The sequence below is a fragment of the Arvicola amphibius genome, chromosome 10 (genome assembly GCF_903992535.2).
Source record: "Arvicola amphibius chromosome 10, mArvAmp1.2, whole genome shotgun sequence".
Lineage (NCBI taxonomy): Eukaryota > Metazoa > Chordata > Mammalia > Rodentia > Cricetidae > Arvicola > Arvicola amphibius.
The window spans coordinates 5,927,701-5,955,214 of NC_052056.1; the positions used below are offsets into that span (position 1 = coordinate 5,927,701).

Genomic DNA, 27,514 nt, shown 5'->3' on the forward strand with positions numbered 1-27,514 from the left:
TCATCAGTCAGCACCTGGTGTAAGCCGAAACATGTGATCCATTAACATTGGAGTAAGGGGTGTTAACAGATAGTTCTCAAGATAGTTGGGATGTGGGGGAGGGTTCTCTGTAAGCATCCTTAGGGCAATGACCTCTGCTATCCTTTAGGACAATGGTCCCTGACACACCTCTGCTTGCCACCAGCAAACAGCCTATCAAAAAAAAAAAAAATGTAGCTACCAAGAAGCTGCATTTGTCTTCCATTTTTGTGGATCTAGAAGCCCTTTTTTTTTTTTCCTTAAGCTTTTTTAGGTCTTATGTGGATTCGTGCCCCAGAAGGCAAGTACCATTTGTCAGTGGAGACTGCTGGTTCATTTCCCAGACACCCAGACTCGAATAATAACACAGAAACTATATTAACTACAACACTGTTTGGCCTATTAGCTCAGGCTTCTTATTAACTCTTACACCTTAAATTAAGCCATTTCTATTAATCTATGTATCACCACGAGGATGTGGCCTACCAGGAAGGTGTCTGTGGCATCTTTCTCCTTCTGCAGCAATATGGTATCTCCTTGACTCCACCTACTCTCTCTATATATCTCTTTCAGTCTGACTATATTCTGCCCTGCCATAGGTCAAATCAACTTTATTCATTAACCAATAAGAGCAACACATATTCAGAAAGCCTCCCACATCACCTATCCAGCCTGCACCCAAGGGTGTCGCAAAAGACTCAAATGCCACGCAACAAAAGTCCTCACCGACCAACTTCCTAGTCTTCAGGACAGACCTTATGTTCATATCCCCTGTGGGCCAGCCAGGGTGCTCCCCTCTTCTGCCCTCTTTTGACATCTCTTCCCCACCACTCCAGCTGCTTACTGTCCTCAACGACTTAAGGGGTGGCTTCCCATGTAGACTGCGCTTCCAGCTGAAGTGGGTGCCTCACTTTCCCTTACTGCCCCCTCGGCATCAGCAGGCCCCTCCCACAGGAAGAGACTCAAAAACACAGATGGAAGGAATGTTAAGGAACTTATATACTAGCATCAGAACCCACTACAGTTAAAAAGAAAAAAACAGGTCAGGGATTGCCCCTTTTAACTTCAATGTGGTGAAGGATAGATAATGCAACATTTTCTATCTTAGCCATTTTCCAGTGTGTTTAGTTGTGTCTTTTAAAACCCAGTTCTTCTTTTTAGGTCAATATTTAGTTTCCAGTTATCTAGACTGATCATCCATCCAGGCATTCTGTCAACAAATAGTCAGTGAGCCATCTCCTGGCCTCCCAAACTGGACGAGGTGTGAAGCATGGGTTTGTTTTCCAGACCTTGGGGAGTCTCATGGATAGCCTGGGTTGTTAAAAAGATAAACCTGGACCCATTATCATTTTCATCTGAGGCTGGAAAAAAGGACCAACCCATGAGGCACCTGGGGCAGGCTTTCCAAGAAGAGTTGAGCTGTTTAACTTTCTATTAAAGTAGGATGAGCCAGAAAAAGATAAGAGAGATGCTGTCACAGAGGAGACTTGGATTCAGGGCACCAGACATGAAGACAGCCTTGGGGAGCCTCAGTGATCCAGGACAGTGGCTGGAACTAGACACAGGTGAGACAGGACTCGAGCTGAGAGACTGGGTTTTCTCCTGAAAGCACATGGAAACCATAGCTAGGCTGTCACTTCTCACAATGTTTGGGATGGTTCAGAGGGGCTAGTCCACTGTTTTCAGGGTGTCCAGTGGTCAGTCTAAATGTCTGTGTGAGCAAACCAATCCCGTTGGGCCAGAACTACCCCAGGTGGGCCCATTATTCACACCAGTGGTGTTCAGGCTTGCATAATACTAGTCAGCTGGCAGGTTGTTAAACAGACTCCCAGTCAGTAAATGTGTGTGTGTCTGTTTTCTGTTGCTGTGGAACAAATGACAACAGGCACGTTTTGCACCACAGGTGTCTGGCAGGACTGGAGGTAGGGACCAGGCATGTTCACAGGGCACTGGTTCTGAGAGCTAGAGGCGGGGTTGTGGCTGCCTGCACTTCTGTCAGAGTTTGTGGAGCGGACTCTGCCTCCCAGCATGGTCAAATCCTCCTTACAGAGGGCTCCCTCCACCCCCGCTCCTGATGGCACCTGCATTCCTTACCCCCGACTCCTCCGTCTTCAGAGTCAGCATGTCTTCAGAGTCAGCATGCTTCATGTCTTCTTTTAGACACAGACTCACTTAGTTGCCCAGGCTGACCTTGAACTCACTATGTAGCCCAAGTTAGTCTCGAACTCAGAACTCCCCATCTCGGTCTCCAGAGTGGTTGGGATTACAGGTCTCTGCCACCATACTTGGCTAGAAGGCTTCACTCACATTGAGTCTCTGATTTCAGGAAGAGTCCCGTCCCTTTGAGGGGCTCCCCTGCTCAGTCTCTCTGTGTGACTTAATCTAATCGCAGAGTAGAAGCAGGCCATCCCAGTTCCTGTTCCCCCATCACCGCACCCTTTGCCTCTGCCCTCTGATCTCCTGTCATAAGATGCTGTGGTTCTGTTGTGCCCACCCTGGTAATCCACCATCTCTCAGTCTCAAACTCAGTGTACTGGCCCTGTGTGCATAGTTCTCCTTCCCCATAGGGTGCTCACAGTTCTGGGATCAGAGGACACACTGATGTGCATGCTAACAGCCATTGTTATATAACTATATAGAAACCATACAGCAGGTAAGGTTCCACGGCATCTGTCAGGGTTCCTGCCCTGGTATGTCCTTGAGGTCCTTGCCATGACCACTCTGTTGTGTACCTCACACAGCCCTGCCACCCCTGTGTATACGTGGTAAGATGCTCTCTGTTGTATAAAGACATGATACCCCACCTTGTTCCCATTCATGACCCTGTGCTCATCACATTTCTGAAACTAACAAAATGCCTAAGGTCGTTTAATTCTTTAAAAACAAAAAGCAAAAGTTTATTTTGACTCACAGTTTTGGAGGTTTCCTCCTGTGAAGATAGGAAGGTGATGTGCATGGGAAAGCAAGATGTCAGTGCCTGGAAGAAAAAGTTATTGGTGTATACAGTGATTGATATATGCAGTGATTGACATATGCAGTGATTGGCATACGCAGTGAATGACATATGCAGTGATTGATATATGCAGTGATATATGCAGTGATTGACATATGCAATGATTGACATATGCAGTGATTGGCATATGCAGTGATAGACATATACAGTGATTGGTATATGCAGTGATTAACATATGCAGTGATTGGTATATGCAGTGATAAACATATGCAGTGATAGACATATGCGGTGATTGGCATATGCAGTGATAGACATATGCGGTGATTGGCATATGCAGTGATTGGCATATGCAGTGATAGACATATTCAGTGATAGACATATGCATTGATTGATATGTACAGTGAAACTTGTTTTCAACCATAAAGAGAAATCAAGTTTTATCATTTTCAAGAAATTTGATACTATAAATAATGGTATTGAGTGAATTAAGCCAGTCTCAGAATGAAAAGTCTTGTATGCTTTCTCTTATGTGTGGATCCTAGATTTCACATAATACACAGGTGTGTGTGTGTGTGTCTGTTTGTGTCTCTGTGTGTGTATGTGTGTAGATGCCAAACTGTCTAGGGAATAAGGGATGTTCGGGAAGTAGGAGCAGATGGTAAAGAGTAGCAGTGTGTGTGTGTGTATGCCACATTATCCAGGGAATAAGGGATGGGGAAGTGGGGACGGTGAAAAGAAGCAGGGCTGGGGAAGCACTCAGTGTACTGTGTACCCTGGCAGGAAAATATTCTTACTAACACATTGCCGTATGCACTGCATATAAATAGTGAAACTTAAAGAAACAAAGAGAAGTGACCTAGTCCTACAGTCACCTGACCTTAGGCTCTCCCTAGGGGCTCAACCCCTAAAGGTTTCACTGCCTTCCAGTAGCTCCAGTCTGGGACCAAGCTCTAAGGGGTTCTTGGGGAGCCAGTCACACACCAACTGCGGCAAAGCCTGCTCTTGCATGCGCTCCTGTGGGAAAGCAGTTGACGGCTGACCCTGGATGCTCGCTTGCCTGTCCGACTAGCTGCAAGTCTTGCCCCGAGCACACCTGGGACATGTTCCCTTTACTGTTGCTGCAGAATGGTGAAACTTCACAGCTTCAAGAGGAAGCACTGACTGTTGGTCCTGAGCTTCCATTTCTGCAGAGGCATCTGTCTGTCTGTGGAGTCTGCTCAGCCTTGCTTGGCCCAGAGGCTAGAGCCTCCATTCAAGATGCCGCACACAGCGAGCCTAAGAGGAAAGGTCCTGAGGCCACAGGCACCTGAGGCTTAGGTGCATGTGGCTAAACTCTCCAGAGGCCATGCAGTGTCCACTGAGGCATTCACACAAGCCCTCCCCATTCTAGGGCAGGGGACACCCTACCTCTTGGTCCTCAGGACCGTGTGCATGAGGGATGGTGCTGCAGCCGTCTTTGGAAACTGTTTGCAGAGATGCTCTTTATCACAGTGGCCTGCAGCTCTGCGCCCACCCCATCTCACATATACTGCTCTCCAGGCCCAGATTCCAGCTATGGCCTAGTGAAATATTTTATCTAATATACTCTTTTATTTATGTTAATGTTCTTACCAAAGTATTTTTAAATGTGGCCACATGTGTGGATTTTTTTCTTTGAAAATGAAGTATGGAGAGACAGGATGGCTGTCCTAACATATCCAGGACCTAAGTGAGTTATTCTCCCTTAGCCACACCCACCCAAGACTGCAAAACTCAAGAGAGTTGCAAATAAGTGAAGTGGAGGAGCCCTTTAGTAAAAGCGGCTGCTTCTTTGCTGGGAGTGAGGGGAGGAAGCAAGGGTGTGCTCTTCCTGTCCACTGGGAGCCTAGCCCTGCCCTCAAGTCCCTTCCCCACAGGACAGCCGTCATCGAACTGGTTGGTTATTGAGATGGGCTCCTATTGGTCTTAGCTTCTGTAGACCCCCCAGTTTCCAGCCTGTCGCCTGAGCCCTGAACAATATGATTCTCTTTAAATTCCGTGTGCGTGTATGTACATGTACATGTACATGTACACGTCTGTGGAAGTCAGAGGTCAACCTTGAAGGCGATTCCATAAGCATTGTGCACTTTTTTGAGGCTAGGGTTTTCATTGTCCTGGAACTTACTCTGTAAAAGGAGACTGCTTTTCTGTTTCCTGGCCTTCCAGACCCGAATAATCACACAGAAGCTAATTAATCACAACACTCTTTGGCCAATAGCTTAGGTATATCCCTCTTACATCTAACCCATTTCTATTATTTTGTATTTTACCACAAGGCTCGTGGTTTGTTACTCTTGCTTCGTAGGCAGCTCCATGGCCTCTGCCTTCTTTGGCAGCTCCATGGTGTCTCCCTGACTCCATCTAATCTATGTATATCTCTGTTTGGGTTTCACGTCTGGGTTTTGGGGATTGAACTTCGATCCTCATATTTACAAAGCAAGAACTTCACCAACTGAGCCGTTTCCCCAGCCCTCTCTGTGTTCTCTTGTTCTCCAGCTTCCAGTCCTGTCTCCCAAGCTGCAAGTGAACTCCTGTATGGACAGGAATTGTGCCTTGGGCATTTGAAACCCCTAGTAGACAGTTGGGTGCTGTCCTATACCCTTGGTAATGGCTGAGTTTTGTTTTGACTTTTGTTTTTGTTTTTGACTGATTTGACAAGGAGATTTTGGGAGGAGCAACTGCCTTCCTTTCACACGAATCTTCGGGTGCTAGGTGCTATGTGCCCTTCAGGAAGGAGTTTTCGTGTTCTGGGATGTGTAGTTTGGTCTGCCCTTAGTTTAGTGGAGGAAACCAGTCCTGATGGTGAGAGCTAAGAATCCGGGGTTCCTTTACAAGGTGTTTTATGGGGTCCTTTGGCTCAAGCATGGTGTGCACCCTAGGTTTTAGTGTCAACTTAACACAACCCAGAGTCACCTGGGAAGAGGGACCCTCACTGAGGGACTGTATCAACAAGCTTGGCCTGTAGTCATGCCCATGGAAGACTGCCTTGATTAATGGTTGATGTGGGGAGCTCAGCCCACTGTGGGCGGCACCATCCCTGTGGAAGTGAGCCTGCTTCATAAGATACCCAGCTGAGCAGGAGCTGGCCAGCAACACTCCTCCATGATTTCTGCTTCCGTTTCTGCCTGAGTTCCTGTCTTAACCACCCTCGGTGATGGATTTTGACCTGGAATAAACCCTTTCCTCCCCAAGTTGCTTTTGGTCGTGGCATTTATCTCGACAACAAAGAAGTAAACTAGAACACACAACAAGTCTATAATAAGTGATGGCTGGATGGACAAATTGATCCTTTGTCTTGAGACTTGGAAGCCTGTCTGCTGTAGGTCCTGGGATTTTCCCCTGTCACCGACTGCTTGCCTGGAATTTCCCCTCTAGCAATACATTCCACTGGAGTGGAGACTTTGATCTCGAGAATTTGCTGATTAAATTCCAATTCTTTTAGAAGGCCTTGCCCATTAAACAGCTGTTATCTCTAGTGCTGTAATGGGGAAAGTTTGTTGAGTAACATTCCAGCCTTGTTAGAAGGCTGATTCCAAGGAAGGGACCATTGCGGGGTGGGGCGGGGCTCACCTGCGTGATTACAGAGCGCTAGGGAAATGGGAACAGGTGAGCGAGAATCCGAGCGCGATGTCTGTCCGCACAGTGCAGTCGGCAGAGTGCTCTGTACTCTGAGGTCTGATTGTACTAAGGCAGAGGTTGGCCCAGCCTCCTGCAGCACATCACAGGACAATCAAATGACTGTTCCCTCACACATGATGCCTCTGATTATACTGTAAACACCTCATCCAACACAGATCATTACTGGGGTATTTCACTAAAGATGGTTTGCAGAACAGTTTTTGGTTTTGGGTTTTTTTTTTTTTTTTTTTTGGTTTTTGTTAAGTCAAATAAATAGTTCTGGTAAAGTTTTGGTTTTAAAAAAGGATTTTTTAAAAAGTCACTGACTGACAGTACATAATATCAATATACTGAAAACACCAGGCTCGGGCTGGGGTCCTAGCTCAGTCAGTAGAGTACTTGCCTTGCAAGCCTGAGAATCTGAGTTGGCCCCCCCCCCCCCCCCCCAGAAAACACATACAGAAAGCCGGGCATGGAGGTGTGTGCTTGCAATCCTAGCACTGAGTGCGCAGAGACAGGTAGATTCCTGGGCACTCTGCCAGCGCCAAACCTACTTAGTAAACCACAGGTCAGGGAGAGAGACCTTGCTCCTGAAAACAAGGGAGATAACACTCCTGAGGAACTAACCCCAGCTGGGATTATTTTCTGACCTACACACACATGTACACACATGTGCACCATGTGCACACATACAAGACCAAAAAATCACCAAGCTGAGGAATTTTGACTAAAAAATAAAATATAAATTAATGGCCCTAGTACCAAATCAGTCTTCTTTTTGGAGGGGGTGGGGAGAAGAAGGTTGGTTTTTTTCTTTGTTTGTTTTGGGAGATGGGTTTTTCTTAGTTGGGGGTGTGTGTGTGTGTGTGTGTGTTTGATTTTCCGAGACAGGGTTTCTCTGTGAAACAGTCCTGGCTGTCCTAGAACTCACTCTGTAGACCTGGCTGGCCTCGAATCACAGAGATCCATCTGCCTCTTTCTCCTGTGCTGGGGTTAAAGCTGTGTGCCAGCACCACTGGGCCCAAATCAGTCTTCTAACTGTGAATTTTATGTAGCATATCTGTTAACCTTGACCATCAAGATATAGCGTGGCATTTGTTATTCAAAAAGCAACCAGTGCATTGTGGAAATTTTGTGACCAGCGTAAGCCCAGAGATAAACACAGCCGCTGTCCTTACTGTTTCTGCTTATTGTGTTACTCTTCTTCGCCTGAATTGTCACAATGGCACTATTCCTCATTATTGCTAACACTGGTGACTTTACAGTAGATACTTCCTAAGTATCTTTATTCTCTTTTCAATGGATTTAGCATCTTTATTTTTTAATATATTTTAACATTTTTTTCTTTTTATTGTCTGGTCGTTAGTTGGATATTCAATTGTCCAGAAGGGCAGATTTCCATCTCAGTCCTCTGCCATGGATGATTTCTTTACTGAGTTCCCAGGAGTGGGTTGTTAGTCCGAGGCTTTGAGTAGACACTCCTGAAAGTTCAGACCTTCATCCACTTCCGGTCAAGTTATTCACCTTGGTAGATGAGCTAATGTCCCTGAATCCTGGCTGCTGTCTTGAAGTCACAATGCCCCGTTTATTATAAGCTAATTCTGTAGGGGCTGTAAGTACTGAGGTTCTGACTCTCAGCCAGGGCGTCCCCACTATGGCCATTGCTCACGCCTTTTCTCATTGCTGAATGGAATGCCTGAAAAACAACCGGAAGGATGAGGGCAGGAGGTGGGGCTTGGGGATTAGAGAACAAAGTCTATTGTGTCCAAGAAGCATGGTGGATGGACAACAGGCTTGTTCTGTGATAGGAAGCAGAGAGCTAGAGCTGAAGGAGAAAGGGGTCTATAACCCCCAAAGGGTTCATCTCACCTCCTAATGGTTCTTAGCCCCCCGGAACAGTGCCACACCTGAGCCTGTGGGGGACATTTTACCTTCAAATGGCAAAATAATTTTTTATTAACAATTGATGTTGAAACCAACAGTGGTTTCTGTGCACTAGAGTGTGGTTCTTCATGTTGTGGGGTGACTACCATTCTCAGGGCAACTAACCAGGCCATTGTCTTGGGGGAAAGAGGATGTTTTGGGTCTCCCACATTCTAGCACGAGGGTGTGAGCCCAACTCTCTGGCACATAAAGATTAACTTCCCCCTGTAACTCAATGGGAGCCCCCTGGATTTCCTAAGGAACACCCAAGTTTTTGTGGGGTCTTTGTCATGTGCTACCGTTTACACACCGCCCAACTTTTTTTTTTTTAAATGTGCATTGGTGTTTTGCCTACATGTTGGCCGGTGTGAAGGTTCTAGATCCCCCGGAATTAGAGTTATAGACAGTTGTGAGCTGCCATGTGGGTGCTGGGAATTGAGTCCAGGTCCTCTGGAAGAGCAGCCAGCGCTCTTAACTGCTGAGCCATCTCTTCAGCCCCACCTTGAATTTCCTATCCCTCGGCCTCCAACTCCCAAGTGCTGGAATTACAGGCTTGCGTCGTACTGGCAAATGTAGTGCTGGGGACCAATCCCAGAGCTTCCTGCATACAAGGCAAACATTCTACCAGCCGAGCTGCATCCCATCCGTGGAGCTAGGCTTTCCATCTGATGCTGGAGAGTCACAGGCTCCAACCTTGCCTTTCTCCCTCTCCAGGAGCAGCTTCCCTTGTCCCCCTCTGAGTGAGTTCCTCACTAGGCCACAGTGCCATGTCTGCCAGCTCCCTGGAGGAAACTGCCAGAAGGTTTTCTCAGTCCTAATGATGATGGGGATGAGCATCTGCCTGGGAAAGACAGGGGTTTCAGGAGGGGCACCCCAGAAAGGGGGGATCATGCTTCAGAGGTGAAGGGACAGACTTGTTGGAAAGATTGAACAGACCTTTGTGAAAGCCATTTGGCACCTGGAGGAAGACAGCCAAGCTAGTGATTCTGCGGGGTCAGGGTTCGTGGCCAGACCCCACAGGCAGCAGCCAAGGTTTTGCTGGAAGTGCCAGCTTACGTCTCTGGGTGAGGACTGCATCAGAGCTGAAGTTAAAAGTGGTCATTAAAGCAAGTGATCCAGGAAGAACAGACCTAAAAGAGCCAAACAGGAATGAGTAATGGCAGTAGCTCTGGCCTTGTAATCACTAAATCAATGCTGCCTCCCTTGGTCCTGGGTGATGGCGGCCAGGTGCTTAGGGCCACTCTGATTTGCCGGAGGCTGTTTCTTCATCTTAAACTTTGCAAGAGCGTGCTTTTCCGAGAAGTAATAGAAGGAAGGTGATCTTTATGTGCCCAGGAAAGATTGTGGTAATAAGGAAACAGACGCTAATCAGATTCCACTTTAGGAAGAAAAGTGTGGTCTTTCTCCAGGCTTGAGGGTTGAGACTGTGTTCTCTCCTCCTCCCCCTCCTCCCCTTCATCTTCCCCCGCTGTCTTCTCCTTCCTCTTTCTTCCCCCTCCCTCCCTTGCCTTCTCTCTCCCTCCCTTACCTTCTCCCTCCTTCCCTTGCCTTCTCCCTCCCTCCCTTGCCTTCTCCCTTCCTCCCTTTCTTTCTTCTCCCTCCTCTTCCTTCTCCTCTTTAGAATTTTCTTCTGGTTAGAATTCTCACATTCACTTTCAGCTTCGATTGCCCATAAACTTCCCTCCACTAAAGCCGCCGCTTAGCGCTTCCCCCTGACAGGATGGACACAGAGCGCAGCCGCACCTGTCACTCTTGGCGCTGGCATAAACAGTTGTTAGAATTCCTATCTCAGCCCCAAATGCAGAACAGTTCTCTTTCCCCTTGACCAAGCCAATTTTTACCAGTGACACCACATGCGAACAATAAACCCTGAGTCCACATGTCATAACTGCGCCCCGTTCTCTGAATGCTCCCAAAATTGACCCAAGGGGCTGGGGAGGTGGCTGGATGGTTAAGCACTGGCTGCTCTTGCAGAGACCCAGGTTTGACTCCCAGCACCCACATGGTAGTTCACAACAGTCTGTAACTCCAGTCCCAGGAGATCCAATGTCCTTTCTGGCTTTTTTGGACACCAGTCACTTGGTGGACACGTGTGTACACACAGAGACACACACACGCAGAGGTAAACACTACACATAAATTAAAATTGGTGGCAGGGTTGGGGGAAGATACTGGAAATGAGTTCCTTTCTTCCACATTCATATCATCAAGAAGTCTAAAGAAGAGGAGGAGTGGTCTCTGTTAGAGCCCAAACTGCTGCTCAGTCACAGTGCTGCAGCCGCCCTCGCCTCTGCCACGCCCCTGGGACAGTGACAGGCTTCCTACCAAGATCACTGTCTGTGAGTCTCCAGCTAACAGACTTCCAGGTGCCCTGATTTCCCACTTTCCTGGTGAGTTTGCCTGGCAGGCCAGACACAGAGGACACATCAGAAGCCTATGGGTGGCATATCCTCCTCTCCCACTTCCGTTCCCCTGCTGGAGAACCGGAGAGTGCTGAGCATGCGGGTTCCAAGGAGACCCCAAAAGAAACTGATTCTCCTGAGAGCCCCCACCTTCTCCATGCTGTCTGACAGTGACAGTCAGCCTCAGATTCCCCTTGAGCCCCACACCCAAGACCTTTCAGTCTCCAAATATTTTTTATTACAAACCTCATAAGTAAAGATGCTTTGCCTGCCCAGGATGTTATTGATAAAGTCTGCACATGGAATACCGTATAAAAGAGGCCGCTGCCACAGCCCTGTGGAAACTACGGTGCCTCTGTGCATCTGTGTGGTGAGGCCTCCCATCCCTCACGGATGCTGCAGCCAGTGTGTGCACAGCAAGGACACAGGAAGTACATGGGAATGCCTAACACTCGCTGGACTAGCATGAGGCCCATAAGCAGGTGCATTTGTCTGCCACCTCAGCACAGCGCCAGCAACCTTCACTCTTGATGTTCTTAGCTGCAGCTGGGCCCGCACTGACCTCCCTGAGAAGCTGAGGTAAGCCGCCTTGTACACAACTTCACTCTGCCTGAAGACTGCAGCGTGAGAACATTCCCATGACTAGGGAGCCGCGAGGGTAAAGCAGAGAAAGAACATTTAGTTGGTCAGAAGAGACCATTGTGATGGGCTTTGAAGAGCAAATGGGAATTTTACAAATGGAGTCGGCGAATCCCCTCCTCACAGTCAGCTAACAGTGACTGTAGGCTGGAAACGAGTAACGACTGTAAGAGACATCATCGCCTGAGGAAAGGCTGCTTTCACTGTCCTCAGATGAATTAGGTGTGCTGGATAATTTCCAAAGGATGGAAACAAAATAAACATAGGTCAAAGGTAAATGTCCGTAGCCTTCAAGAGGATGTGCAGTGATTGCGTGAGGCCCTGTCCTTAGTCCCCAGCCCCTTGTCCCCAGGCTCTCTTGGGGTGCCCTCTCCCTCACCCTGCGTGGTTCTGTACACCAGGTCTGAGCTTGGGTCCCCCTCAGGTTAGTTGGTTTTGTGACACCTTACTTGGCACCGTGTTCAGCTCCCTGGGGTTCTCACAGTCAGAGTTCTGAGGTCCCCCCCAACCCTGCTCCCTGCTTCCACAGTGCTCTCAGGGGAGTGCAAGCTAGAGAGGCTCCTTTGCGGGTCCCACTTTGGGTGACTGAAGCAGCTGTTGGCTCCTTCAGTTTCTGGCTTCAGTTTCCTGTTCTGGGTGCACCTTTTCCATGACCTGATGAACTTTGCTGTGAGCACTGTTGCCCTCGATCCCTCCCCTTTAACTAGCAAATAAGGATCAACTCATTTGAAATATAACTTATAAATAATGCAGCTTCAGATTGGAAGTGGGGAGGTCAGTTGTATAGTGCCCGCCTGTCACGAACTAAGCCCTGGCTTCAGTCCCTAGCCCCACATAACCAGGCCTAGTGGAACATGCCTGTAATCTTAGAGCTTAGGAAGTGAAGATGGGATCAGAGCTTCAAGATCAGTCCCAGATACATGAGACTCTGTCCCAAAAGAATGCAGCTGTCCCCCGAACCACAAGGGACATGCAAGCAAGAACCTTTGAAATACATGTGCTGTCTCAAAACTAGCCAGGCAGTGGTGGCACAGGCCTTTAATCCCCGCACTCAGGAGGCAAAGACAGGCAGATCTCCGAGTTCAAGGCCAGCCTGATCTACAAAGTGAGGTCCAGGATAGCCAGGGCTACACAGAGAAACCCTGTCTCAAACAAACAAATGAATGAATGAATTGCATGTGTTGGCCAGTTTTCTTCTTGGTAAGGCAATGTCATGACTTAAAGGGTAATTCGTTTTTCCTGTGGGGCCTTTAGGAAGAAGCAGAAGAGCATGCTGGGAACAGGTAGGGCTGTGAAGCAGTGCTGCCTCCACAGAGATGGGCGCTCCAGGAACCTCTGTGCTCTCCCCAGTTTATCAGGGGCACCTCGGTGCTCTCAAGGAGCCAGGCTCCCCAGGTGACACAGAAGCCCTCCCTCCCCCACCCCCCCGCCAGCCCCTTGTCCCTGGAGCTGCAGCCAAGGACACTTTCCCTGCCAACAGATCCTAGGCGCCCTCTCCCCCTTAGGTCAGGGTTCAAGAACGCTGTGTGACCAGTGATTTCATTGTTGGGAGGCACCCTGTTCCAGTCTCCCTGCATAATGCCAGCTGTCACCTGAAGCGGCCCCTTTCCTGGATGACAGCTGGAAGTCTTGCATTCACTAAGTGAAATTTGATTTAGATGAAACCAATCAGTCCAGACAGGAACAGAATGACACGTTTTGTGCGGCTTAAGGGACGGCCTTGTGGAAGATGTGTCACCTCTATGAGAAAGAGTTGAGCAATATTCTTTTACCTTGACGCCCCTTATTCCCGCCCCCCACCCCCGTCTTCAATGAAATCAAAATTGTAACTTCCAATGAGCCAGCTCCATTGTCTCAGGTGGACAAGAATGGCCCAGGTCTGCCCACAAAACCTACCTGGGAGCGTCGTGTCCTATTTACAAGAAGAAAAGATGGGGGCTGGGGAGGCAGCCCAATCAGAAAAGTGCTTGCCTTGCACTGACTTCGATCCTCAGAACCCGTGTGAAAAATCTGGGGGTGAAGGCACTGAAGAAGTGGGGACAGGCAGATCCTGAGCCCCCTTGGCAAGCTCCAGGCCAGTGTTTGATTCCTGAGAAACATCCAAGGTTGTTCTCCAGCCTACATGCACAAGTGCACATGTGCATTACACACGTGTGAACACACGTGTGCACACATGCAAACACCATGAAATCAGGCTCCCTTCCTCTTCTGATCCCCTTTAACTTTGCCAAGGTGGGCTCCAGACAAAAGGAAGAAGTGGAGGGCAGGTAGCTAAGAGGGAGCAGCCTTGTCTGGGGCTCTGAAGGAGTGGAGTTTGATATATAGTGACCCAGTGCATGGCTCTCCCCACAGACACCCCAAAGTTGCTATTTCCCCTGATGTTTGATGCACACCTACCACTCAATGTTCAGAACATTTTAGAATAAATGCATTTAAGTCTTTTGGGGCTGGCAGCCCTGGGTGATTTGGCAAAGCAAACACCATAACTGGTTTCTTACATAACCCCAGAGTTGGCAGCAAGGCGCCAGGCTTTGAAATTAAGCAACACTCACTCATCTCAGGAGCCTTGCCTTTTTTTTATTTTTTATTTTGGTGGAAAGATAAATGCACTGTTTGTTCCACTTGCATACATTCTTTGTAATTCCTGGGTGACTTTATTAAAGTTTTCAGTGTAGAGGTATGGCTTGACTTCTGGACATTTGGAGGCTGACTCTGTGCATCACCTAAAGAAGGCGTTGATACTTTGAATGCTTTAATGAGGTTGGGACAAGCGGGAAGGACAGATTGTCCAAGACGTAGTTGGAAGTAGGAACTAGGGCCCTCTGGATGCCCGCGGTCTGCAGCAAGCACCCCACACCATGCAGGCACAGAGGCTGGTGAGACATGCTTGTCTGTTAGAACCTGAGTCTTTCCACATCTTCCTCCATTTTTGATAAAAAGAGAAAGTGTGGTTGTTGAACAGGACGTCCCCCTCAGTCTCAGAGCCCCGATTCTCTGTCCGACTGTTGTTTCTGTGACACTGGGCATCAACTTGACGGCATGTGTTCTGCCAACCTCGTTCTGCTGGGACAGTCTTCGCTTGAATCCAGGAAACATGTGTATGTTGCCCATCCCTGACCCTCCAACTCAGGAGCTTTTCCAGAGGAGAATCCTGGGTGTCCTTCCCACCATCCCACTGGGAAGTGGGACCTTTGCCAGTAAAATACAATTGGGGAGGGGTAAAAACACTGCGTTTCACAACAAACTCTTCTTTTTTCTTAAAAAACAAAACTCACTGACCAAGACCGATTGCAAAATGTTTCTCTGATGCCCAGCAAGAAACATTGAGGTTTTCAGGGCTAGCAACTCTCCACGACTTGGATTTCTAGGTCTTTCAAAGCCTAAAGACTCCCTGGAGGCTAATTGCTGTTTACCGCCACAGACCTTCGTCCTTTCTCATTCTGTAACATTTTCCATCTTAAGCGGCCCCGCCCCGTTCAGCCCCAGAAGCGTGTTGACTGGGCGGCCGAGTGGAATTACTACCAGTGGGAACTATGCCGCAAGAGGGGTGGTGAAGCTACGAAGCTCAGCAAACCTCAGCGGCCTTTCCCACCCTCAGCAGAGGTAATTAGCATAGGGAAAATGACTAAGGTGTTGACGTCACCTCTTTCCAGTAGAAACTTACACTTTGTCCCTGTCTGCCTGCAAGCATGCCGGACTTGACTCAGGAATTTGCTGTCCAAACAGGATGCTCTGGAAGCCGAGTCCTCCCCACCCCCAGGGGGCTGGCCCTCGGAGGAGCTTTATAAACCCTGCTGGAGAAAGGACCCGTGGTATCTGTCTTGCCAAGGAACCGCTCCAGCTTGGTGCTTGCCTGCCTGAGTCGTTAGCGTCTGCCCTGTAGGAAAGCAGAATGCATTTTAGGGACTTTAACTACAATTTTAGCTCCCTGATTGCCTGTGTGGCAAACCGTGATGTCTTCAGCGAAAGCGAAACCAGGGTAAGGTTTTCTGGCGACCCGTGATCTCAGAGCATTTTCCAAGAATGCCACTAATTGGGACAATTAGCCAAAATCTCAGGGGCGGGTGGCTGTCTTGTGGGGTTTATCAAGTAACCCCCAAAGTAGTTAGAGTCTTGAAAATCAGACGCTGTTGCCCAAAGAATTAACTGGGATGGGAATTGGGGAGAGCTGCTGCTTTGAACGCTCCGGGTTCCCTATGTGCTCGGGAGGTGCGGACATTGTGTGTGGCCACACTTGGCTCCTGTGAACTCTGGAGGGAGGCTGCTGCCAGCTCTTGCCCCTGGAGTTCCAAATAACCCGATTTCCTAGTGGGAAATACTGTGAGAAGACTGCCTGTTTGCAGTATTGGCAAGTGTCTGCTTTCAGCTTCCAGATCCTTCCGACTAGAGAAAAATGCAGGCATAGCAAATATTAAAACTCAGTGTGGCATGAGATAGCAGCCATCATGGAGATAATTGGTTGTCCTTATCATTGTGCTTTTCGTTTCCATTTGGGAAAAGCATAAGAGGTTTTTTTCCCATCAGTTACTATCAAGCCATTAATAGTAATAGTAACTAATTGATCTTTAATAAGAATCATATATGAAAGGATTTCGAATATGTTCTGTTTGTGGGGATGGTGTTTGAAATGCTTTCTATTCAAGCCAGCTGGGACATGTAGACAGTTTAGTCGTAGCTAAATGTTACAACGTTTGAGAGACTGGGACAGTAGCTTTTTAACTTGATTGTAAACACATTCTATTCACAGACAGGCTACAAACTTGATGTGCTGAATATTAGCCCGATAGGTGAACTCATTCAACTGTTTCTTATTAGTTGAGATCCTATGCAACAAGTGCAGCACTGGGTGTCTACTGTTAGAACAAATACGATTATTTCCTAAGTGCACTTAGCAATAATGTGTGTTCTCTGGTGCTCTGCTTCTGAGCCCTATCTTGCATTCTAAAAATATTCACCAAGTCATCTCTCCCAATTTCTGAATCATAACTTCAAAACTACAGTTAGTCACAGTGCCTATTGATGAGATCATGTGAAATCCCAGCCTTACCAAGACACCCTTCTGCCAGAAACCTGCCCAGTCCCGCCCAGCTGCCCAGCTGCCCAGCTGGTGACATCCAGGTCAGAGGTCAGCTCTGCTCTGCTCCACACCTACCTCTGTGCAGAGCCTCTAATGGGGAGCTGAAGAAAAGCCAGGGGATTTCCAGAGAGCACAGGTGGGGAGACATCTGGGCTCCCCTAGCCACCTGCCTCAGAGAAAAGCACACGGTTCTGCTGTGCTCCCCCTGGAGCAGGCGCAGAGCCACTAGGGTTTTAGTCCCATAGATGGCTGACTCAGAGTTCCCTGCCCGGTCTACACTTCCCTCAGTGTTTCCAGGATAGGCTTGTAAATTTCTGCCTCAGTTGTCTCCTGTGCAGGAGACCATGGCTCAGGATCCAGGATCCAGCCGCCTCTCACCACCCCCAGAAGTCCCTGCAAACCGGCCTGAGTGTTCTTGTTTTTTGTTGTTTTTTTGTTTGCTTTGGGTTTGGTTGGTTGGTTGATTGATTGTTCCAGGCAGGGTTTCCCAATAGCTATGGAGCCAATCCTGGAACTCGCTCTATACACTCTGCTGGCCTCAAACTCACAGAGATCCGCCTGCCTCTGCTGGGATTAGAGGTGTCCACCACCACCGCCCAGCATGTCCTGAGTGTTTTAGCCTGTAGAAAAGAACTCAAAAAGCTGGGTGGTGGTGGTGCATGCTTTTAATCCCAACTCTCAGGAGGTAGAACAGGTGGATCTCTGTGAGGCCAAGGCCAGCCTGGTCTACAACAGAGTGAGCAGACTCCTAAAGCTACCGAGAAACCTTGTCTTAAAAAACAAACAAAAAGAAGGAAGGAAGGGAGGGAGGAAGGAAGGAGAACTCCAAAAACACCAGGCATCTAAAAGCCCCCAGAATCTTCCTGAAGTCCCTAGGGATGGAGGTGTATCCCCCATCCCGCATTCTGCTGCAGGAGAGGGTGGGGCCCCAGCCTTTCCCAGTAGACTGATGAACTTTTTCCAGAAGCCAAGAGCCAAGCTTGTAATCCCAGATTCTGGGCTTTCCACGCTCACAGCTCATACTGTTTCCTAATTCTCAGCAGCCCTTACAACAGCAGAGCAAGGCGTGTACCTGCAGGAAAGCAAGGCCCGCCCGCCTGCCCACCCGGCCGCTTGCACCACATTCAATTTTAAGCCGGTAGTCTTTCAAAAAGTTAAAAAGTAACAGACCGAGATAAACCATAGTGGGAGTTCACAAAGAGCTTCCTTTAAGGAATGGTCAGACTTTCTTTTTTAAGGTCATTGTGCTTTGTTCTTCAGTTTTCAGAAAGGTTCTCCCCCCACCCCTTCAGATTTGCTTGCAGGACCTTGAGCCCTAAAGAAATATTTGAAGAACACAAAGTCTACTCTGGATGAGCTGGTTAGACAGCAGAGGGTCATGGGAATATCAGGCTTGGATAAGGAGCGACCTGACATACCTCCCTGGAAAAGGCTTACCCCACTTTTAAAGAAGTGCTAATTGTTCTGCTGGTTAAATGAATTTGGCAGAATAAACTGTGTCTGCTTCCCTTCTTAGAGGATCACCTGAGTTAGTCTAATGGTGGCACGCGTGCTTACTCTCTCTCTCTCTCTCTCTCTCTCTCTCTCTCTCTCTCTCTCTCTCTCTCACACACACACACACACACACACACACACACACACACATACACACACACACTTTGAGTCCTGGAAATGGCTGATACTCATTTCTTCACCAAGGAAGGTAATGAATGAGTAGGCCTCCCTCAAGCAGGTGAATTTTAAACTCTTCTATTGGTATTGTTTTTCAGGCCAAATTTGAATCCCTCTTCAGGACATATGACAAGGACATCACCTTCCAGTATTTTAAGAGCTTCAAACGCGTCCGAATAAACTTCAGCAACCCCTTATCTGCAGCCGATGCCAGGCTGCAGCTGCATAAGACTGAGTTTCTGGGGAAGGAAATGAAGTTATATTTTGCTCAGGTAAGTGTGTCCGTTGCGAAGCAGGGGCCTCCCTCCCAGCACGTCCTAGCAAAGCGCCTCATTGCTGGTTATGATGGACGCTGGAAAATTAGTGCACATCCCCAGAGAAGAGGAGCCCTACCCTGAATTCTGAGTCTCACCTGATCTGAGAACGTGAGAACCACCTCAGAGATAGTTACCCTGTAGCTTCCTAGGCTGGATGGGAAATGAAGGAAAGAAGCCCTCCTGGTTCACCCAGGCAGCTTGCAGGGGTGTCACTGCAGGCTACTCGGGTACACTAGGACCTGGGCATTGGGTCTGTGTGAGGTTTCTCAGGGATCTGGTGCGGGTTCTCTAGGCTTACTGCAGCACCCTGGCTTTGGGAAGAACCTGTATGCAGATCAGCACAGCCTTGTCAATCCCGAGGTGGGGGAATGAGCCCCTGAGATGGTTACCACATGGTTGAGAGCCTCTCTCAGCTGAGGGGCAGAGATGGGGAACTATGGATGGGTTTGCCCTTTGTCCTGCCAACCCCAGGTGAACCTTCAAGGCAGCTCCCACTTCCGTTTGATATTGTAACAGGGACTGGTAGATTGCCAAGGAAAGAGAAAAGGGGTTCTAGAACGTTACTCCCAAGGTAAAGTCAGACCTTGTCAGGTCCTGAGCCTTTTCCTCACCCCCACCTCCACCCCTAGAATTGTTACTTAGCCTTTGGGTCTTTGGGTCTCCCAGAAATTGATTCTGAGGTTCCTCTGCCCTCAGCAACAGTGGCTTCATTTATTCTAAAATTGTCTCTCTTCATTACTGTCATTTAGGGCAAGCATAATCTGTGCAGTGTGAGGCTTGCAGCTCTGGGGGTCTCCCACCGTACTGGCGCTGTTAGGGTTTGAATATGAAATGCTCCTCATGGGCTCATGTGTTTGAATACTTGGGTCCTCGGTGATGCCACTCTGGGGAGTTATTGAACCTTTAAGAGGTGGTGACCTAGCTAAAGGAATGGAATCCTTCAAGGGTGGACATTGAGGGGTTAGAGCCCAGCCCCCCTTCCTGTTGAAGCCCTCTTTGCTTCCTGGTCAGCACCGTGCTCCTACAGGTCCTAGCCACTGTAAGCTCTGCCGTGCCCCCGCCCCCGCCATACTGACTACACCCTCTCAAACTGTGGGCCAGTGTTGTCACAGCCACTAGAAAAGTTTGCCCCACCAAGCACCAGGCCCCTCCCCTCCCCTCCGTACAGACATCTTCACAGCTCTGGCAAAGGAGCTGGTGCCCTCCCTGGCCCCTCCCCCACCCCCTCTCCCGGACCCTTTCCTGGCCCCTCCCCGGCCATTGCGGTGCTGCTGGCTGTGCTTGAACCTCCCACAGTCATCCGGGACCTCTGAACTGTTTACCGCGGCTCTTCTCAGCGCGCTGATGAGCTGCTTTCTCTCGCAGACGTTACACATAGGAAGTTCACACCTGGCTCCGCCGAATCCAGATAAACAGTTTCTCATCTCCCCTCCCGCCTCGCCGCCCGTCGGTTGGAAACAGGTGGAAGATGCTACCCCAGTCATAAATTACGACCTTTTATATGCTATCTCCAAGCTGGGGCCAGGTAAGCAGCGCCCTCATGTGGTCAAGGGGCTGGGAGGGGAGGGGAGGGGAAGGGAAAGGAGGGGAGGGGAGGGGAGGAGAGGGGAGAAGAGGTAAAGTTGTCCTGACACAAGACGCCCCCCCATGACCCCATGCAAACGTGTTGTGTGAACCCTGCATTCTTCCCCATTGCTGCCACTGGTGCCCAGAGTGTGTCCCCTGAAAGGATTGCAGGGAGACAATAGCAGCCTGTGGGTTTCTGCACCACCATTCCCTAAATCTGTAGCCCATCAGGCACACCTGTGTGGCGCACTCCCCAGCCACAGAACAAGTTGTTCCAGGTGGGGTGAGCAGCTGGCTTTTGTTTGGAAAGAGCAAACAGACCAACCTTCTCGGGAGTTAGTGCCTCTGCAGTCACTATTCCTACCTAGCTTTCCTAGTGGGTGGGAGGAGAGCCCCAGGTCCTGGTGAGACAGAGCCCAGAATGGATCTCACTCGTGGAGCTGTGAGCCTTCGAGAAAACCATCACCTGTAAACGGCGCTCAGTGCTCGGGATGTGGTTTTTAGGAGAGTGAAATATCGGCAGCTCCTCTCCTGTGTACCAGGGCTCGTCAGAGGGGTGGGTCGGAGGGAGGGCTGGGGGCAGAGGTGGCTGTCCCTCCGCTCCTTGTCTCTCCTTGAGCAGCTATCTATCTGATGGTGGCTGTCCCTCCGCTCCTTGTCTCTCCTTGAGCAGCTATCTATCTGATGTTCCTTTAGGGGAAGGGTTTTATTTTTATGGCCCATCAGCAGTTTCACGCTGAAAGATTACACTTCTGAGAACACAGCCTAAGCGGAAATTCTTCCTGCGGTACAAAGCAAGAATCACATTACTAGTGCTAATTGGGGCCTGAAGGTCAAGACTGGAAATGACCTGTGTGAACTAGAGATGGCTGGCCATGGCAGTTGCTAGCTAGCATCATTAGTGAAGCCAAGGGTCTGGCATCAGGGTGTGTCAGACATGGAAGCAGAGGGGATCTCCATCTGTGGCAAAGAACCAAACTCCCAGAGGCAGGAAGTGAGATGAGCCTTCCGTCTCTGAGAACCCAGACTGGGGATGAATGGGCTAAAACATCCCTTTGAAAGTCTGCACTGGACACTGGAGTGGCAGAGGGCCCCCAGGGCCCTGAGGGAATTCCCACGCCCCAGAGTCGAGCACACCTTCAGGACTGACCAGAAGGTTCTTACAAAAGGGACTTTCTCAGAGCGGTCTGCCCTTCATCTATTTAGCAGTGAAGTTAATTTCGGGACTGCAGAGGTCTCACAATGCAGCCCCGAGTCCCAAGCCTCCTTACTTGGGACGATGGTAGATACTTCTGTGGAAAACCTCCATTTTCAGCTTTCCCAGAAACCCTCAGCACTGGGAGAGCTGAGGCTCCTTCACGTTAGCAGACAGTTAGGGCAGCATTTTAGCCTCACTGGTGGGGCAGAGGCCAGGCCACCTTCTTGTCCCATGTGCCATGTTTCGTCCTGGTGCCGTGCCTCCCACATCCGAGGTGCACACGAGAGCTCTGGATCGCCTGAGATAGTTCAGCAGAAGGGTTCAGAAGTACCCCATGTTTGATCACGTCCCAGCACCCTCCTTTTTTAAACCATAGGGCTGGGTGGCATTAGTCGAGGCAGCGTGTCATGAGCCTGCTGCTGGGTGTCTCAAATGCTCTCTCGTGGAACTGGCCCTGTCACGGCCTTGGTTGCCCCGTTTTAGAGAAGAGGCAAAGGGCACAAAGGATGAAGTGGCGTGCGTGCCCGCCGTGCCCAGGTCCAAGTGTTCGCCCTCTGTCCATACGGCAGCTACTCTGCCACGCTGCCTGCCGGCAGCACCCAGTGCAGACTCCCTCCAGGGGTGTCCCTGACCTCGCTGTAGCAGAGCGGTGTGAACGTGATAGAGCCTGGGCAAGCTCAGGCTCGCCCGGAACAGCAGTGAGGGAGCACTCCGCTCCAGCTAATAGCTGATACAAGAATGAATGGATGAAGGAATGGACAAATCAGTGGTGCCATGGCTGAGGATGTCTCTCAGGTGGTGGAGTACCTGCGTAGCATGTATGAAGCCCTGGGTTTGGCCCCCAGTGCCACATAAACCAGCACAGTGGTGTGGGGCCTCTGCATCTGGAAGGTAGAGGCAAGAGGGACAGAAGCTAAGGTCAGCCTCAGCTACTTAGTGAACTTGAGGCCAGCCTGTACTCTGTCAAACCTGTCTCCAAACTAAGGGAAGGATGAGACGGTTGGACAGATCCAAAGGCAGCCGTGTGTGTGTGTGTGTGTGTGTGTGTGTGTGTACGTACATAGGGCCTCTCTACACCTCCTCCCTGCTGTGCTCTGGACCCCAGCTGAAAGCCTTGTATACAAGGGAGCTCAGGACGTTTGTTCCCAGAGTGGTTTTGCCTGTCCTTGCCCTGAACTGAGGCTTCCCACACCTCCCTTGGAATGCTAATGGGAGCTGTAGTAGACCTGGGAAGGGTTAGCTAACACCACGCACTCTTTCTGCTCTCCCTCCCTGCCCTGGTGCCAGTCCCAGGTACCCACATGTCATGCTCAAGGACTTGCCCTGGTTACCATGCAGCACTTTCCTTCCCTAGGCGAGAAGTATGAGCTCCACGCAGCAACAGACACCACTCCCAGCGTGGTGGTCCACGTGTGTGAGAGTGACCAAGAGAACGAAGAGGAGGAGGAGATGGAGAGAATGAAGAGACCCAAGCCAAAAATCATCCAGACAAGGAGGCCAGAATACACGCCGATTCACCTCAGCTGAACCGGCTCACAGACCACGACGACACGTTCTGAACCCTGCTCATGGGGAAGAGTCTTTTACTGTGCAGGTGGCTGGCCATAGCTTTGGAGGTGACCGCCATGACCACTGTGGCAGAAATTCCAGTTCATGTTGCTCAGAAGAGAATCAAGGCTTTGTCTCCTTGTTCTGATATCGCACCTCAGTCCATGTCCGTGGCACCCGGGAATGTCTTGGGCCATTCACTGAGTCTGTGGTAATCGCACAAGGAAATCTGGGGACATCTCAAGAAACTGATAATGGTGGTGTCTTGTACTCGCTCTTTTCTAGGTTCTGTTTTTGCCAAGGACAGGTTGACTGGTGGCCCAGGGAGAGATTTCTGTTTCCAGCCAGCGTTCAGGGTCCAACCCCACTGGCAGGCAGAGGCCTCCCACAAGCCACCGCGTGTCCAGCGCAGAAAGGCTCCTCCTTCCTGCCGTCGTGTTCTAATGTCCGTGCATGTGTACTCCTGGGTTCCAGGACTAACCTTTGTTCATGTGGAATTCTGCCATTGCTGTCTGTCATGGGAAGCCGGGGAGACGCTGGAAACTTGTGGCCTCTCCTGGCCCCTGGCTCTCTCTGCAGCAGCACCCACACATGGGGTCACACCTGGAGACGTCATCCTGTCGTGCTTTCTCACAGGATAAAGTTCCTGTGTAGTTCTGTGTAGAATTTAGCGGGAGTGGAGAGAAGAGCAGCTTTGCTGCCGGCTGCCGGCTGCCGGCTGCCGGCGGGTGGAAGTTTAGGTGTGGCGTTCAGGTTCAGACATCGATTCCCATTGTTTCTTTCATGTAATGGTTTGTGCGTGAATTTCAGCTGAAAACCTCTTTGGGAACTGTTGGTGGAGACGGTTTTTCACCCCACTGAAACATGAAGACAAACTTGTAAATAAAGCCGAGAGCATTTCTGAATTCCTGTCGCGTACCTGGGTGAGGATAGAGGGCAGAGGGGTCCCGAGCTCCCTGTGACTTGTGTGTGGTAGAAATCAGTGTCCTGTGTCTCACGGGCTGAATTTGGAGCATGTGGAGTCGAAGCCGTGTGTCGCCAGAGGGACACAGTGCCTTTCCCCTTTCGTTCCAGATGGGCCGCGACACTCGGTGAGCATTTGGGGCTTTCTCTTTTCTAGTTGCTGTGTATGTGTCTGGTAAATAGGTGTTCTGTTTTGGTCTTACAATACCATCACCAAGTTTGTCACTCTGAAATAACCTAATGCCATTTAACAGTGCATGCTTTGGGAGTTCAGAAAGCGGTCTCCTCTGGGGAGCACATTTGCTGGCATTCAGTCTCCATCAGTCCACGACGAGACATGGATCGAATGTTCTCCAAACCCTGTCCGCAGTGCTGGGGGGAGGAAGCCAGCAAGGGAGAGACCGTTGCATTGCTGCCCAGTGTTTCTCGTCCAGTGCTTTTGAGCCGGAGAGGCTAACCTCAAAGATATTTTTTTTAACTGCGTTCTGTAATAAATCAGCACAGTCTGCTCTTCTGGAAGCGTTGCTTGTCACTTTCTTTCTGGGACGAGTCACGGGGACATGTGTTCGTTTGTCACTGCCTGCTGCCATGCCACATACAGAATGTCAAGCACACGCCACTCTGGAAAGGGCCAAACAGACAAATTCAAGCTCTGTGGAGGTGGGCGAAGGGCATTGTGACGTCAGCCCTGCTGCCCTGCGCGTTCACGCATGCATCCCTGTGATTCCTGCGTGGAGCTGGGAATTCAACCCGAGGCCTCATACTTGCCAAGCAGACACTTTTACCCCTGAACCCCACCCATACCCCCCACTCTAGTGATGCGTGTTAATTTGAGGGGTTCTCTACTAAAAGGAATATCCACAGAAGTCAAGCTGTTTTTTTAAATGTTTCCTTAGTATAGATGATGTGTGTGGTCGGGCCCCACGTGGCATGTGCGAAGGTCAGAGGATGGTTGGCAGTAGTCTGGTCTTCCGTACACCATGTGGTCCCAGGGACGGACCTCAGTTCCATGAGCCTTGGCCACAAGAACTTTTACCTGCTAAGCCACCTAAAGGCCAGCCTGTTCAGAAGACCTGAACCTTTGGCCACCTCTTCCCTGGAAAAGGCCAGCCTGCAAAGGCCTCAATAAATATTTATTTACTGATATAGGGAAATAATCTTGATCGGTTAACATTAAGTATTCCTCCATGGAAACTTATATGCTACTCTTTTTAAGATGGTCAAGATTGAAGCCTATTGGGAAGTCCACATTTTAATTCAGGTGCTCAGAGCTAAGTACTGAACAGCTTCACTGACTGGCGATAGGCGAGATGCTTTTCCAGGTAGGAATACAGCATGGGGTTCCCCTTCACTGTTCTGGATGGCTCTGAGACTGAGGGTATTCTGGCCCCGGGTAGTAGTTCATAAATAGCCCTAGACAAGGGCTGAGGTGTTGCTCAGTACCTGACTTGAAGCAGTCCCCACACAGCTGGTGTGGAACAGTGGCACCGTTGCTGCTGAGGATGCTGACCCTCAGATGGAACTCACAGGTCATCGAACACCCCTGTGGGAGACCCCTTATGAGTAGTTCCATGATGAACATGAGCGGCCGTCCCAGCTGAAAGTTTGAAAAGGTTACTGGCCAGATCACCTGGGTCTGCAGGGCCCCAAATGACAAGGTGCCTCTGTCTGAGAGAGGCCCAGTGGCCAGGTCGTGACGGACTTTGCTGTCGGTTGAATGTCGTTCCTAAACAGTGCATGTTAACATGGCACTACTGCAACAGTTTCGAGGAGGAAGATTTAGTCCATGGTTCCGAGGTTCATCCCGTTCTGGCTGACTCTGTTTTTTCTGGTGCAAGAGCATGGTGAGGCAAGAGTACTCACCTCCTCGCAGCCAGGAGGCAGAGGAAAGTGAAGGGGCTAGGAACCAGAGATACACACACACACACACACACACACCACACACACCACACACACACACACACACACACACACACACACACACACATACCCTGCAGCCCCCAACCTGTGACCCTCTGGTTATACCTCTCAACATAGCGACACTAACTGAGGTGATGTGGAGCGGACAAAGACTTCAACACTTGGCGTGTAGAAAACGTCTGCTATTTAAACTAGAGGTTTCATGGCTGTCTTACTAACCTGACGGTGAGTGATTTGGGATCATCCCAGGACACAAAGCTTCTTGACGAGAATGCTAAACCAGCTGGACAGTGGTGGCAAACGGTGAGCAGAATGTGGTTGTTCTCGACGCTGTTAAGGCTCAGGGTTGCAGACAGTATCTGCAGTCAGCAATCACCGCATGTAGAGAGGACATTCGCAGAACATCCTGGGATTAGCGCCCACAGGAAATCTGGGTGTGCAGAGTGCTTTCATTTCTAGGTAAAGCATACAGAACTCCCTAGGAGGTAAATAGGATTTATAAAATGCTAAATTACAAAGAATTAAATGCAACACTTGCGGGCAAAACTGAACAGGCAGCGGGGATACATCCCACATCACGGTGCGGAAGGCTTGCCTCCATTTTATATGTGTGTGCCAGCAACAGTCATGGAAAGCCAACAGCTCAGGTGCGAGCTACACAGTCTACCTCAAAGTTACTTAGGAAGAAGACTCTCTGAGCTTCAGATACTCCTTCTTCCCTCGTCTCTGGGCTTCTGCTCTGAAAGAGGACATGGAAGATTTTCTTTACAGTATTCTGTAGACAATCGGCAATCCACACTGGAAATGCTCTCTGACTCATCAGAGTCCCGTGGCCATTGGGTAGGCAGATTTTCTTCCCACATGCCCCATTTTCTCCAGTTCCCTGCTGTTCGTGAAAGGTCATTTCATCATGGCCGTGTGTATAAAAGACAAGGAGATTGTCAGCGAGTGGTGGGGTTGAGTGCCCACAGTTGCCATTTCCGTTCCCTCTCGAGATTCTCCAGGGCTCTGACTACCGTTCTTCATGGGAAGGGAATGCCAGGCAGATGTTGAGCCTCTGGCCCGACACAGCTGGTTTTCTACCATGTTTTAGTATCTGCACCATGCCCCACGCACTCTTCACTTAGAATACAACCCAGTGTCCCAACCCGGCATTGTCTGCCCCGTGAGAACAGCCCTGTGTCTGTCCTGCCCCTCTGTGCCCAGACATGGGCAGTTAGCACAGCACCTGGCCCACAGTTCTCTACAAATACTAATGAATAATTAGTCTACCCAAATTGTCCTACAAATCTCCATCATTAATGCCTCTTCCCTAGAGACTCAGTGCTAGCTAGCCTTGCTGGGTCTCCCGTTCTGCCCCATCTTCCTCGTAGCAGGTATTCTTCTTTTCAACATTAATTGTTTGCCTTCCTTATTCCAACATAAAATGGGTGGAAAGTAGATTTGGGGTACCTAGCTAAAGGTTATAGTAGACACCAAACATGCTTGATGGAAACTAAATTGAATAGAACAGTGGATCAATGAATCAGTGGATGATAGATGAGTTGGTGGAAGATGAGCAGGGGGTGAGCGGATGGATGGGAACAGATATGTGGTTGAACAGATAAACTGGATGGGGTGGCTGGGTGTTTGGGGTAGGGGTAGAGGGGTTGGTGGGTGGCTGGGTAGGTAGATGATAATGGA

The 27,514-nt window shown here is 49.6% G+C and overlaps 1 protein-coding gene across 2 annotated transcripts in view; it reads left to right on the forward strand.

Moving 5' to 3' along the window:
- Nucleotides 1-23,654, forward strand: part of Rcan1 (regulator of calcineurin 1) — a 78,876-nt gene extending 55,222 nt beyond the window's left edge. Inside the window, exons 1-4 of one of the 2 annotated variants that reach the window (XM_038346108.1) lie at nt 15,373-15,550; nt 18,418-18,591; nt 20,002-20,161; nt 22,755-23,654. In XM_038346108.1, coding sequence (XP_038202036.1) covers nt 15,464-15,550; nt 18,418-18,591; nt 20,002-20,161; nt 22,755-22,927 — 594 coding nt within the window. In that variant the 5' untranslated portion in view covers nt 15,373-15,463 and the 3' untranslated portion in view covers nt 22,928-23,654. Of the gene's footprint in view, nt 1-15,372; nt 15,551-18,417; nt 18,592-20,001; nt 20,162-22,754 lie in introns of those variants that run through there. The other variant, XM_038346107.1, reaches the window with a different exon arrangement.
- The last annotated feature ends 3,860 nt before the right edge of the window (nt 23,655-27,514 follow it).